The 13497-nt window shown below is 38.7% G+C and overlaps 1 protein-coding gene across 1 annotated transcript; it reads right to left on the bottom strand.

The window, feature by feature from the left end:
• Nucleotides 1-2282: 2282 nt before the first annotated feature.
• LOC105543070 (olfactory receptor 51I2-like) lies at nt 2283-12210 on the bottom strand. The gene is given in 5 exon segments (XM_011984832.1): nt 2283-2848; nt 2851-2914; nt 10961-11031; nt 11514-11657; nt 12087-12210. Coding segments are annotated over 5 exon segments (969 nt in total).
• Between the last annotated feature and the right edge of the window lie 1287 nt (nt 12211-13497).

The following is a 13497-nucleotide window of genomic DNA, read 5'->3' on the forward strand; positions in this document are numbered from 1 at the left end:
TACATACTGAGATCTTGTGAAATCGACCTCACACATAGTGTTGTGGGACAATCAGAGATAGGAGAGACCAAACAGAGTGAGTTCAGGAAAGGTATTTATTAAAAGGTGATCACCTGGCTCAGTAGGACTAGTGTCCAGGAAAGTCTGAGCCCTGGACAAAGAAAGCAGCCAACTTCTAAGCAGTCAGTGGCCAGGAGCTACGTGATGCAGGAAGCATACTTACAGAAGCGAGAACAAAGCCATTTGATCAGTTTTTTACATTTGTCTATAGTACATGTTCTACATCCTTGGGAAACCATGTTTCTGTATCAACCTTGTAACTTTGCAACTGCGCTGAGAAGGTGAAGGAGGAACTCGCTGAGCCTCAAGGAAAGTGAAACTGGTGAGTACAGATAAGGCTCGCTGAGCACAGAAGGAAAAACAGGAAGTTAGTATTCTTCTCTAACTTAGACTACGGGGGGGCTACACTGCACTTAGCTTTTGAAGGAAAACGTAAAAATTTCTTGGCTGTCTTTGTACTTATAAAATTCATGAATTCCTTCTTCAGCAGTGGGAGGGGTAGTGGCATAGGTGAAGAGAAAGACACACATGTCCTTACAACTTCACCTTGTAAGAAGGTGCATTCCAGCAGACACACATAAACAAATCTTAGTATTGTATCCTCTAAAGCCCTTTTTCATTTCGTTTTTTCAACAAGAACCCTTTATGGAGTCAAAGTACTTATGTCACTGAGGTGTGAAGGTCATCACTTCCAGCAAAAAGGCCCAGGAGACCCCCTAGGGTGAGAAATTAGGGAACTTTTCTTTACTAAGAGAGAATACTTAATTTAGCCAGTCAGTAGTATTGCATCTCTCATACCTTCAGTTCATCTACCCAGCATAGCTGAAAACCTTCTCACAATGTTTACAGTTACTTTTATGTATTCTTTTCTCTGAAGGATCAAAAGCTCCCTAGAGGAAGACATCTCCAAATTACATCTTAAATTAAACAACTCATTGCTTCATCTCCTGTTCAAAATAATTTATCATTAAATCTTCAAGATAATTATTCAAAATAATTATTGAGCATCTGCTGTTCCACCAACAGCACTAGGCACTGAGTATATGTTGGCCCCCTTGGGGCTTACCATCTAGTTGAATGACAGACTATTGTATACATGCAGGAAGCAAACACAGTACCTTGAATAATCTGGAAAGGAGAATTAATAAGACAGGATTTTCTGAGAAATTAGGTTTATACTTTATTTGAAATGAGACACAGGCATGGGGGAAATGAGAATGTTCCAGGCAGCATAAAAGGTATCTGGGAAATCTCTGAGGTCAGATAAGAGGTTAAACTGATGAGTCTTCTGGCTCCAGTTCTGTTCATATGTCCAATGCACTTCTAATCTGCAATTTATACTACTAACTTATAGTAAAAAAATAATGATTTTTAGGTACTAGATACAAACCAAACAACTTAGCATAATATGCACAGTCCTATATAATTTGGTCACCTACTTCTTCATCCCCTACCACTCCCTTTTCTTACCCTGTGCCACAGCCATGTCTATAAAGACTTAAGCGGTAGAGACATAAAGAAGTACAGGAATGCAAACCTTTTCACAAACACTCTTCTTTGTTCAAAACATGGAGTCCTTTTCATGTTGCTCTTTTTTTTCTAGATTTTTCTCTTCCTTATTTAATTCCTACTTTGCATAGAAAAATTCTGAATTTTTCAAGGTGAGATAAAAATTACTATCTTCTTTGTGGAAGCTTGCCACACCTTCCCAGGCATGTCCTGTCAATGACCAATTTGTAATCTCTAGTAATGTTTTGAAAGGAACTTTATTATGGCACTTATTGGTTTATACTCTGGTTGTGTCTTTACTTGCCTTTTTCCTGGCACAAGGCTGTGAGCTTTCGGAGACAAGGGAACACGTTTCATTTATTTATCAGTCTTTCATCCTCATCACTACTTTCTTACAGAGTAAATGCTGAACACAAATTTGTAACATAAACAAACCTTATGGATTTCCCACAGTCTCAGCACAGATTAGGGATTTTCAGTGCTTGCTGGGTCTAACAGGTTTCTGTAAGGCTATAGCAGTCTCTTTAATGTTATCCAGGCCCTATAATATTTTGTAATTTCATCAACCTTGGCTTCTCCCCCTCAGCATCCTGAGCATGGCCTCCCTGATGGGCTTGGGCTTCATACTGTAAATGATGGGATTGAGCAACCTAGATACACATAGGCAACAAGAGCATGTACAATGTGGGGCAGGTGCCTCCCAAAATGGTGGATCATGGACATGGTGATACCTGGAGGAAGAAGACAAAGACAGCCAGAATGTGGGAAACACAGGTGCTGAGGGCCCTGATGCACTCCCTGGGAGCGGCCAGACCCATGACTGTGTGCAGGATGAAGGTATAGGACAGGATGATGAGCAGGGAGTCTATGCCCCCTATAGATACAACCACATAGAGCTCATAGCATATATTGATCCTGATGTCAGCACAGGCCCACCTCATTACATCAGGGTAGAAACAGAACGAGTGGGATAGGATGTTACCACCAGGGCAGAAATTTAGACGCTTAACCAGAAATGGCACAGGGAAGAGGCACAAGCTAGCTCGAGCCACAATGGCCAGCCAAATCCTGATGAGGACATTGTTTGTGAGGACAGCTGCATAGCGCAGGGGGGTGGAGATGGCCACAAAGCAGTCAAAGGACATGGGCGGGAGCACTGAGGACTCCACCACAGAGACGGAGCGCAGGAAGAACATCTGGACCAGGCAGGCATTGAAACCAATGAGCCAATAGTCAAACAAGAGCACAGCCAAGGTGGTAAGCATTGTGGACAAGGTGTGGCCACATCGGTGAGCACCAGCATGGACAGGAAGTAGTACATGGGCTGATGCAGGCTGGGGGTCCTCTTCACAGCCAGGAGAATCAGGCAGTTCCCAGGGGGGCCACAGTGTACATGGAGGAGAAGGGGATGGTGAGCCAGCCATGAATGGCCTCCAGCCCTGGGATGCCAATCATGAGAAAAGCAGGTGGTTGGAAGAAGGGGATGTTGACTGGGAAGGGAGCATCCTAGGGAGGCAGACAAGGGCTCTGGAGAGATGTGAGATCTTCAATTTGGGTAGAAAATAAGGAGAAAATACAAAATTATTGGAAGAATACCACCTCTGATACCAGGTGCCATTGGTTCATGCACACTAGCAAATATGACAGATGTGAATCATATTTTAAAATGTACTTCCATCTAAATGAAAAGGGAGAATAACTGTAAATTAAGCTTATTGATGACAAAAGTTCTAGTTGATAGCATGTAACACTGGTTTCTTTTTATATTTAACAAAGTGATACTTTCTTTTAATATACATAGAGTGATCCTGACGAACTTAGTACAAAATGCTGTATTTTAAAGAGGAAACAGTGATCCCGTAGAAATAAATTGCAGATCTACCGTAGAAACCTGAGGGGTAGTAGGCATGGGCTTGTTTTTCTTCTTTTCTGGGATTCAGCTTCTACATTCCCAAACAAACAAGCAAATAAGAAAACAAAGGACAACAGTTTAAAGGTAGATCAAGAAAAGAGATGAAAAGCAGCCATCCAAATATCTTTAGCAGAGATTTAAAAACCCACCCAAAACAGGTCTGTGAGCTAAAGCAAATTTCATGATGATAGCTGGGTCTCCAGTTGTATCTAGTCAATGTAATCAGCTCACACTGAAGGTGAAAAATGACCAGGAACTGGAGGGTAGGGGAGTTAAGAAGTATTGTGTCTACTGGCCAGAAGATTGTGTATATTTTGTGAAATATTTTAAAAGAATACATAGAAAATTAAAGTTGCTGTTGTTGTCAGTTGAGTTATTATCTATTCTTTCTCTGTTATGCATTACTTTTTGAGTGAATATCAAGCCCTGATGGAACTGACTCCATTTAAAGATAAGTAAAAAACAGAGTAGTTCCCACATAGAATTTATGCAGACATATTTTATAAAAATTAAAAGGGATAAACTAAGTTAAACATATAGTAAATACTCTTTGAAATAAAGAGTTACTAGAGGAAAGAGAAAAATGTTTTATATAAATTTTTTAAAATACTTAAAAAAGTTAAAGAAAACATGAACAAAATGAAATGTTGTAATACTAGAGTGTGAAAATGAGTTGATAATAGAGAAAATAAAAATCATAGACCAAAGAAAATAACCTGGGGCAAAAAATAGAAGCTACTCTAAAATTGAAAATATTCTTATTAGAAAAAGGTATACTGCTTAGAAACTTACCAATATGAAAAACAGAATTGAGAATAATAAAACAAAATGAAATTAAAACAATGATAAAAGTCATTAGAGAAAATGTAATTGATATGCTGAATAAAACAGTGTAATCTCAAACACAATAGGTATTCCTGAAGAGGAGTAAAATAAGAATAAAAAAAGAAAAATATTCAAATATATAATAAAATATTTCTAAAAATTATAAAAAATCCAAGTCTTTGTATCAACATGCTTATCTACCAGAAAATAAACACTAATGACTAGACAAATATAGATATATTTAGGTATAATTATTACGTTGCAAGGATAAAAATCCTATAAGTACCCCGCTGTAGGCAACAAATCTTAAAATGAAAAAGTATCAGATGCAACCCAGAAATCTCTTAAGACCAATAGATCACAAAAAAGGGATTAGTGTGTACAGAAAAAAATGGATATGTAAAAAACATCCATTTTTTACATCCAAATGTGTAAAGAAATGGATGGAATATAAACATTCTTTTTTTTTTTGAGACAGAGTTTTGCTCTTGCTGCCCAGGCTGGAGTGCAATGGCGCGATCTCGGCTCACAGCAACCTCTGCCTCCTGGATTCAAGCGATTCTCCTGCCTTAGCCTCCCGCGTAGCTGGGATTACAGGCATGCACCATCACACCTGGCTAATTTTGTTTTTAGTAGAGACTTGGTTTCACCATGTTGGTCAGGCTGGTCGTGAACTCGCGACCTCAAGTGATCTGTCTGCTTTGGCCTCCCGAAGTGTTGGGATTACAGGCGTGAGCCACCATGCCCGGCTGGAATATAAACATTCTGAATGCATCTAGAATGTTGTCTAGGTGGAAAAGAAAAATAACATACATTAAAGTCAATATTTTTATTATTATTTATAACGTGGACTAATATTGTAGGATACATTTTTTGAGTGATTATATTAATGCCTTTGAGAGCCAAGACTTTCAGGGTAAGAGAAAAAGAATACATATTTAAAATCAACCAAGTTAATTAAAATGTTGTAATTATAGAGTTAAGTTTGAAATATCAGAATAAGCTCAAGAAATATTTATCTTTTAAGTAATATATATTTTTCAGCTTTATCCTCAGAAAATGACTCAGTAACAAGAACATCTCAGTAGCAAGGAGTACCTCCAATACTTAGCTGTGGCTTTTAGATAACATTTTCCCCTAAAAGGAGTCACATATCTTTTGATAAATAGCTGATTTCAAATCTTGTGCTGGAAATATGCCTAATGATATTGGACATCTTTTAGTACTAGAAGATAAGGAATCATTCAAAGCCAACAGGAATCACTTAAAAAAGACAAAGTAGTCAACTTGAAGAGGCTCCCACTTTCCAAATAAGGCCAATTCAACATCAGTAAGAATGGTAGATGAAAAAGATGGAAACACATTGTGTGTGTGTGTGTGTGTGTGTGAGAGAAAGAGATGTACATATACATACACACAAACTCACAACTCATTGGTTAGTGATGCTATTAATTGGAACTCAGTATTCTGAAAACTTGCACATAATCTGCTTTGCTTCTACAAATTGTTGGATGGTTAAAACAAAAAAAAATGCAAAAGGTATCACAGCTAACAGGAAATAATAGAATTAGAGTAACTTTTCTTTACCTAGTGAAATAATGGAAAAAATCATCAAGGGCTGAAAGTATCACAAAATACCAGAGGAAGCAGAGTTAGATGACCAAATATAAGGCTTCTGTAGTCATCCTGCATGCAGGAACACCAAATCTGACAACTATTTACACAAAAAAGCACCTTCATATGAACCAAAATTCAGGTGAGCAATCACAGTACCTGGTTTTAATGTCATATTGCTAAAAGGGGTATTGACCAGGGTAGAAAGACAGTCTTGAATTGCTGTCGCCACCCATATCCCATCCCCTGGCAGTGGATACATTGTGTGGAGAGAGAATCTGAGCATTTAGGGGATGTAGAACACGGTGGCTGTTTGAATTCAGAGCTGCCCTGTCATAGTAGAAATCAACACCAGGCAGAACTCAGCCACTGCCCATCCATAGAGGGAGGATTTAGATCAGCCCTAGTCAGAGAGGAATCACACATTCCAGCGGTCAGAACTTGAGTTTTGGCAAGCCTCACTACCCTGAGCCAAAGTGCTCTGGGGTCCTCATAAACTTGAAAGAAAGTCTAGGACACAAGGACGGCAGCTTCTAGGCAAGTTCTAGTGTTGTACTGGGTTCAGAGCCAGTGGAAGCGGGTGGGAACATGACCTAGTGAAACACCAGCTGGGGCAGCTAAGGGATGCTTGTGCTACCACCCCTCCCCCAATCCCAGTCAGGGCAGCTCACAGCAACAAAAGTGACTCCTTCCTTCTGCTTGAGAAGAGGATAAGGGAGAGTAAGAGGACTTTGTCTTTCATCTTGGATGCCAGCTCAGCCACAGTAGGATAGGGTACCAGAAGGAGTTGTGAGGCCCCCAGTCCAGGCCCTAGCTCCTTGACAACATTTCTAGACACACTCTGGGACAGAAGGGAACCTACTGCCCTGCAGGGAATGGCCCAATCCTGGCAGGATTTATCATCTGATGACTAAGGAGCCCTTGGGCCCTGAAGAACCAGCAGCAATACCTAGGTAGTATGTCATGGGCCTTGGGTGAGACTCTGAGATATGCTGGCTTTAGGTGAGACAAAGAACATTCCCAGCTCAACACCATTAAAAAGTGGACAAAGGACATGAACACTTTTCAAAATAAGACATACATGTGACCAACAGGCGTATGAAGTAAAGTGCAATATCACTAATAATTGGAGTAATGCAAATCAAAACCATGATGAGATACCATCTCATACCAGTCAGAATGACTATTAATAAAAAGTCAAAATATAAAAGATGCTGATGAGGATGCAGAGAAAAGGGAATACTTATACACTGTTGGTGGAAGGGTAAATTAGTTAAACCATTGTAGAAAGCAGTGTGGCAAATCTTCAAAAGAACTAAAAAAAAACACTACAATTTGACCCAGCAATCCCACTACTGGGTATATGCCCAAAGGAATATAAATCATTCTCCCATAAAGACGCATGTATGCATATGTTCATTGCAGCACTAATCACAATAGTAAATACATGGAATCAACCTAAATGTCCATCAACAGTAGAGTGGATAAAGAAAATGTGGTACATATATAGCATGAAATACTACGCAGCCATAAAAATGAATGAAATAATATACTTTGCGGGAACATGGATGGACCTGGAGGCCATTATTCTTAGCAAACCATTGCAAGAACAGAAAACCAGATACTGCATTTTCTCATTTACAAGTGGGAGCTAAGCAATGAGGACACATGGACTGGAAGAGGGGAAATACAGACTCTGGGCCCTACTTGAGAGTAGAGGGTGGGAGGAGAGAGAGGTTCAGAACAATTAAACAACAACAACAACAACAACAACAATTATTGGGTACTATGTTTAGTACCTGGAAGAGGAAACAATCTGTACACTAAACCCCCCAATCATGAGTTTACCTATATAACGAACCTTACCTATATAACAAACATGTATCCCTGAACCTAAAAGTTAAAATATTTAAAAAATCTCATGTACCCCATAAATATATCACCTACAATGTACCCACAAAACTTAACAACTGAAGAAAAAAAAAACGAAATTAGAGAACACTGTATGTTTTACCAAAATTACAAATTTGGGTCATATCCCACCTTGAGTTTACAGAAAATAGTCAAGACAGCAGTCAAGCAGGCATGTTAAGATACCAAGAAAGGAAGTCAGAAATATTCATATTAAAATAAACAAACTTGACAAAACATTCTAGCTTATTCCATAAATAAATTCCAAGAAAACAAAAAGGAAGAGAAAAATGTAAGAACTGATAAATGAATTCAATAAAGTTGCAGGACTTAAAATCAACATACAAATATCAATAGCATTTCTATATGCTATCAGCAATTAATCTAAAAAAGAAATCAAGAAAGCAATTCCACTTATAATAGCTACAAAAAATAAAATACCTTAGGATAAATTTGTCAAGTGAAAGATCTCTATATGGAAAACCATAACACACCCATGAAAGAAATCAAAGAACACACACACACAAATGGAAAGATATCCTATGCTTGTGTACTGGAATAATTAATATTGTTAAAATGTCTTACTACCCAAAACAATCTACAAGCAATGCAACCCTTATCAAAATATCAATGACATTCTTCACAAAAATAGTAAAACACAATTCTAAAATTTGTATCGACCCACAATAAATCCTGAATAGCTAAAGCAATCCTGAGCAAAACAAAAAACAAAACCAAAACTGGAGGCATGACACTACCTAACTTCAAATTATATCTCAAAGCTATAGTAGCTAAAACAACATGGTACTATCATAAAAACAGACACATAGACCAATAGAACAGAATAGAGAACTCAGAAATAAATCCACACGTTTACAACCAACTTATTTTTCACAAAGATGCCAGTAACATACATTGTGAAAGGGACAATCTCTTTAATAAATGGTGCTGAAAAAACTGGATATCCATATGCAGAAAAATGGAACTAGATCCCTATTTTTTACCATATACAAAAATCATTTCAAGATAGATTAAAAGCATAAACATAAGACCTGAAACTATGAAACGACTAGGAGAAAACATTGGGGAAATGCTACAGAACACTGGCCTGAGCAAAGGTTTTTTTGGGTAAGACATCAAAAGTACAACAAAGGCAGAAATAAGACAAATGGGATTACATAAAGCTAAGAAGCTTTTATACAGTAAAGGAAACAATTGACAAATTGAAGAGGCAACCTACATAATAGGAGAAGATTTTTGGAAACTATCCCACAAGGTATTAATAACCAGAATATAAAAGGAACTCAAACAATTCAATAGCGAAAAAAAAAATCTGATTAAAAAGTGGGCAAAAGACCTGAATAGGCATTTAACAAAAGACGATATACAAATTGCCCGAAGATGTATGAAAAAAGGTTCAACATCACTAATCATTAGGGGAATGAAACTCAACTGACAATGAGATGCCACCTCACCCCAGTTAAAATGGCTTTTATTAAAAAACAAAAAACAAAGTAACAGATGCTGGAGAAGATGAGGAGAATGGGGAATGCACTTACATTGTTGGTGAGAACATAAATTAGTACAGCCACTATGGAAAACAGTATGGAAGTTCCTCAAAAAATTAAAAATAGAACTACTTTATGATCCAGCAGTCTGATTGCTGGATACATACCCAGAAGAAAGAACATTATTAGTATGTCAAACAGATATCTGCACTCCCATGTTTGTTGCAGCCTTATTCACAATAGCCAAGATATAGAGTCAGCATAAGTGTCCATCAGTGGATGAATGGATAAAGAAAATGTGGAACATATACACAATGCGGTATTATTCAGTCATTAAAAAGAATGAAATCCTGTCATTTGCAACACCATGGATGGAAATGGAGGCCATTACATTAAGTGTGATAAGCCAGGCACAGAATGGAAAATATCACATATTCTCACTCCTATGTGAGAACAAAAAAATTGGATCTCATGAAGGCAGAGGGTTAGAATGGTGGTTACTAAAGGCTGGAAAGTACAAAGGGGAAGGGGGACATGAGAGATTGGTTAGTGGGTACAAATATACAGTTAGGTAGATTGAATAAGTTCTGCTATAATATTTGATAGTACAATAGGGAGACTATTAATACTATTAAATTACTATTAACAATAATTTATTGTGTATTTCGCAGTTACTAGAGGAAAATAATTGAAATGTTCCCAATAGAAAGAAAAGATAAATGTTTAAGATGCATAACACAATTACACTGATTTGATCATTATACATTGCGTACATGTATGAAAATATCACTTGTACTCCTAAAATATGTACTGTTATTTTATACACATACACACACACGACTTGACTCTTATCAACCAAAAGAAATGCGTGGACCTTGTTAGTATCTTGTTTTGAGCAAATCAAATGTAAAACACGAGCAAACTAACAAAAAGAAACATTTTTACAGGGTAATCCTGAATTGCAATAAATGTGGATGTGAGCTGATGATTGTTGTAGCTGCATATGAGTATATAGAGATCCACTTATTCTCTCTTTAATTTTGAGTATTTTTGATTTTTTATAATAAAATATTAAGAAAATAGTTTTCTTTTATAACAAGTGACAACATTAATGAAAATAGCTTTCTGGTTAAACTTGGTAAATCATACAAAACCTTTCTCTCTCTACTCTCTCCAAATTCCCATTTAAGTGACAGTAAAAATAACAAGTTATTAACTCACGATGACAAAAGCACAGGATAGGATATAAGAGATGCAAATATTATAGTCTATGGGTAAATCAGAAAGAGTGGTGGGAAACTGATAGAAATAAAAGATTAAGTTCTTATAGAAAGGTTGCATCACAGATCCACTGCAAAATGACTAGGGAGTTACAGCTGATAAAAGCAAGAGTGAGGAGAGAAATTGAGAACAGGATGAGTTTATGAGGAGCAGCTGTAAGATCCCCTCTCCTGGATATACCTTCTACCCTGGTAGAAGTCAGATTACTTTCCGAAAACATTCTACCAACAAGGCTCTGGATCCAGAAATGCTTGAAAGAAATGAAAACTGGACAGTATTTAAAACAAGTGATATGAGGAATGGCAAGACTGCCCAGCTCTCCTTTTCTCGCTTGATTCACTGAGTTCTGGTAATCAGGCTTATTCTGCATCACCTGATGGTCACCTTGGGTGCCCACCCAGCAGGAAAAGCCTGTGGAGAAATGCCAGTCCAGATAAGGACAGCTGAGATACTGAGACAGTGCTCAGATGACCTCAGGATGCCAAACAGGAAAAGAACTGGATACATTGTCACATCTGCTCCCTTTTTAAAGAAATTATAAGGAGCATAGTCTTGGAAATATGGTCTTGGATTCCAGTTCATCTCAGAGATATAAACTTCAGGACCTTAGGAAACCAGCCTCTTCCAGCCCATGTTCTTCAAGTGGGGATAGGACTACAGTCTCTCATTGTCCCAGACTATTTCTCCTTTTTATGCTTTATGTCCAACTCCATCCCACCGATGTATCTCCATCTGAGGCTGAGGTGCTGGAAGCCACTCGTCTGAGAATTAGAGAAGGGGATGTGTTGGGGCCCAGATTACTCACCCTAGCTGTGTTCCACGCTGTCCTCCCACTCATATCCTGCAGGAGCCCAGAATGCCTGTGGCAGAGCAACTAAGTTTTATCTCCTTACACAGAGACACTTTGGCAGAAGTGCCTATCTCCAGGGAAGGCCAGGCTTGGGTCACAGAGGAATCAGTCACTCCACTCAGGTCCCTGGAGAATGGGAAAGTTGGGGCTGGCTTTGGAACCAGGAACAGACAGGTGCTTGGAGAAACTAAACCATAAGAAGGAAAGAGAGACCAGAATCATAGATTCTACAATGTCCCACCAAGTTTAAATTATCCTCAGAAACTATCAACTTCCACAGCTCATCTGAATTTGAAATCTTTCCAGGATGGATGATACTGCTGAAGCCTCCTCTGGGCCAGGCCACAGGATGCATCCTACAGGAGCTCGTAGTCTTTGTAGAGGGGCGGGATATGGAGTGATGTGGTTGAGAGCCCAGCAGTGGCCCACCCCAGCCTGAGGGAGTCAGGGAAGGCTTCCTGGAGGAGATAGAGAGAAAATAGACTTCTGACAGGCCCCCAAACCCTGTCCGAAGCCCTCAGCTCTCATTCTTGGAAGGGTACCAGGACTATGGGCTTGAAGCTCCAGGCTAGGAGTGTGGTTCAGATTCTACCCATATTCCTAGCCTGGGACTGACCTGCTGAATCAGCAGACTCAAAAGGAGAGAACTTGGACAGAGGCAAGAACATGAACTTCAGAGGCATCAGATCTGAGTTTGAGGCTCCCTCTTGAACTTTTCTTACTTCTGAGAGAGTTTCCATAGTAGCTCTGGCCTCAGCTCTTTCCTAAATCAATTTGGACTATGGTCATTCACCTGCAACTTCTTTCTATGGACACATTTGACTCTTTCTTGTTTTTGATTTTGCCTGCACCCTCTGAATTGGGTGAATGCTGAATTGGGCTCAGCCTGTCTCTACCTTTCTCCTCCTGCGGTGATAAGTAAACTTAGGAAAAAAATCACACACTCTTGAAAATTTATATCTAAACAAATTTGTGGCCTTTAACCCGAGCTGAGACCTTAGCACTGCTTCACAATTATTTTCTTTCTGTTTTTAAATTGTCACAATTTTTCTCAAGCTCTTTACCCAACCTGCCACCACTCCTCTCATTAGTTAATTTGGTATTGCTCCTAACTTCACACAGAAAATGGAAGCCATCAAGTGGGCCTTCCCTTAGCTTCCTGCCCAATGCATCAGCTATCTGAACTGTTTCCATTTTATATACATACTCTGCCAGAGAGACAATTCTTTTTTTTTGAGACAGAGTCTCATCCTGTTGCCTAGGCTGGAGTGCATGGCGTGATCTCGGCTCACTGCAATGTCTGCTTCCTGGGTTCAAGAGATTCTCGTGCCTCAGCCTCCCAAGTAGCTGAGATTACAGGTGTGTGCCACCATGCCAGGCTAATTTTTGTGTTTTTAGTAGAGACAGGGTTTTACCACATTGGTCAGGCTGGTCTTGAACTCCTGACCTCAAATTATTCACCTGCCTCAGCCTTCCAAAGTGCTGAGATTACAGGTATGCAGAGAGACCATTCTAAGGAACATGCTGCTTCACGTTAACTCCCTCTCCACACTTTTAACTACTTCTTTGCTGGCTGCCCATAACTTACAGCAAAAACAATTCTGAATGCCATTTCATGGATGACACCTAAGACTCTTTAACGTTTTTTATTTTATTTTATTTTTATATAAAGCTTTTAAAGATGGTTGTGGATTCTCATGCAATTTTAAGAGATAATTCAGAGAAATTTTGTGTATATTTTACCCAGGTCCCCCAGTGGGGTGACAGCTTACAAAACAGTGCAATATCAAAATAAGGATTTTGAAGGTACAGAAGGAACATAAAACAATATTATAAGGACCATACATGGAAAGCCCATGGCTAATATACTCGATGACAATAAATTAAAAGATTTTCCCCTAAGATTAGGAATAAGACAAGAACTCTCACCACATTTATTCAATATATGCTATTCAGAATATATACTGGAAGTCTTAGAGCAATTAGGTAAGAAAAAGAAAAGACATCCAAATCCAAAAGAAAGAAGT

This window comes from Mandrillus leucophaeus, unplaced genomic scaffold (assembly GCF_000951045.1).
Source record: "Mandrillus leucophaeus isolate KB7577 unplaced genomic scaffold, Mleu.le_1.0 Scaffold1065, whole genome shotgun sequence".
NCBI lineage: Eukaryota > Metazoa > Chordata > Mammalia > Primates > Cercopithecidae > Mandrillus > Mandrillus leucophaeus.